The sequence below is a fragment of the Pediculus humanus genome, genomic scaffold (genome assembly GCF_000006295.1).
Source record: "Pediculus humanus corporis 1103172107520 genomic scaffold, whole genome shotgun sequence".
NCBI lineage: Eukaryota > Metazoa > Arthropoda > Insecta > Psocodea > Pediculidae > Pediculus > Pediculus humanus.
Genome location: NW_002987136.1, coordinates 206,437 through 208,377, shown reverse-complemented (window position 1 = coordinate 208,377; position 1,941 = coordinate 206,437). Strand labels below are relative to the sequence as shown.

The following is a 1,941-nucleotide window of genomic DNA, read 5'->3' as shown; positions in this document are numbered from 1 at the left end:
TTTTTTTTTTTAGTTTTTTTTAGTTTTTTTTAGTTTTTTTAGTTTTTTTAGTTTTTTTTTTTTTTTTTAATTTTTCTTCTTTATTTTAACTTACATCGTAATTTTTATTTTATTTTTTATTGTATTTAAAAAAAAAAAAAAAAAAAAAAATTTTTTTTGTCAAATTTCAATAACTGTCATTAAACTGACATGTTGACGACCTACCCCCCCATCTGGTTTGTTATTAATAAACTAAAAAAAAAAAATAATATTTTTTATTACTCTATGACTTTGAGAACGTAACGAATACATTAAGTTTTAAATTTAAAAAAAAAAAAAACCGTTAATAATAAATAACGTTAAAATTTAAATTTGATTTGTTTCGTTTACTCATTTTCATAATTAAACATTTAAAACTAAAAAAGTTTTATTTGGTGAAAATATATCACACGCATATCATAATAAAACATTTCTGAAATACAAAAATACAAAAAAAAAACAAATTAATTATGTTTTTGTAAAACAAAAAAATATTTTTTTAAAAATTATATATCATCGACGCGTGTGAACGTTATTAAAAAATTATTTTCAACAACAAAAAAAAAAAAATATATAATTATAAAAATTACAACATTATTCACCCGTTTTTTATTATTTAAATACAATTTCAAATTCATGACAACCAACATAATTTACAAGTATTATTATTATTATTATTATTATTATTATTATTATTATTTAAGTAAACAAAAAATTATTATTATCATCAATTTTTTTTAGTTAAAAAAAAAAATTCTAACCATTCTCAAAAGTGGATGAAAATGGAAAATTAAATACAAAATAATATATAGAAACATAAATACAAAATGTTGACAAATATTTTATTTAATATTTTATAATTTAATTAATTAAATAATGACACAAATTAGGGATAAAAAAAAAATTTTCTTTCCTTCTCTTATCCATAAATATATTCACATGTCATTCTAAGTTGAAATAATAATAATAATAATAGAAAATGGATTGATTTGAACATGGACCAGAAAGAAAATGATAATAACAACAAATCTGAGGTAAGTAAATACCAAAAAATTTTACAATTTTAATAATTATTAGATTATTATATTTAATAATAATTATTTATTTTTATTTTAATAGCATCGTTTGAATAACATTGAAAATGTTTATTCATTTGACAACGTTGAAATTAACAGTCAAATACGAATGATATCCGATTCATTGGCAGCATATAATAAAATTTTTAAACATCAAACAAATGGTAATAATAATAATAATGATTCAATAGATTCAAACATAAATAATAGAAACGTACGTTTAAATAATAAATGTCCAACGGAATCACATTTGAAAATAATTATACCATCGGAAGAAAAAGCATTTCAATTTTTTTTAAAACCAAACGATGACGTATATGATAATTCTGATAACAGTATTCTCAGTAACAATAACAGTATCGCTAACAATAGTTTAACATGTTTATCATATATTATCGATGAATTAGTATATGCAAAACGCATACATAAAAATAATAATAATAATAATAATGTTCATCGTGGTGATAATGATGAATGTAATAAAGATGATGGTATACCATCACCTACTGAATGTAATTTAATAACGAAAAAATGTCAGAACAAAAGAGAATCCACAGTAAAAAATAAAAATAAAAAAAATTATGGGGAATCGTCGACGAAACCACGAATAGATGGGAAATTATTAGAAATAATACAAATTGAATTAATTATTTTTATGAATTTATCACCATCCTCAAGGAACAAAGTTTTTGAGATATGCAATATATTATCTCATTGTAAGGTAAATAAATAAATAAATAAATAAAATTTTTAATTTCCGCCATTTTTTATCATCATCATTAATCATTTTTTATCATTTAAATTTTCATTTGGCAAAGAAAGAGTATAATCAATTAAATACCTGTTG

General features: G+C 19.4%; 1 protein-coding gene across 1 annotated transcript in view; it reads right to left on the bottom strand.

Moving 5' to 3' along the window:
- Phum_PHUM173790 (thioredoxin domain-containing protein, putative) overlaps positions 1-439 on the bottom strand; it is a gene marked incomplete at both ends in the record, with an annotated part of 2,184 nt that extends 1,745 nt beyond the window's left edge. The window contains one exon of the mRNA XM_002425055.1: positions 431-439. Coding sequence (XP_002425100.1) covers positions 431-439 — 9 coding nt within the window. The remainder of the gene's footprint in view (positions 1-430) is intronic.
- Between the last annotated feature and the right edge of the window lie 1,502 nt (positions 440-1,941).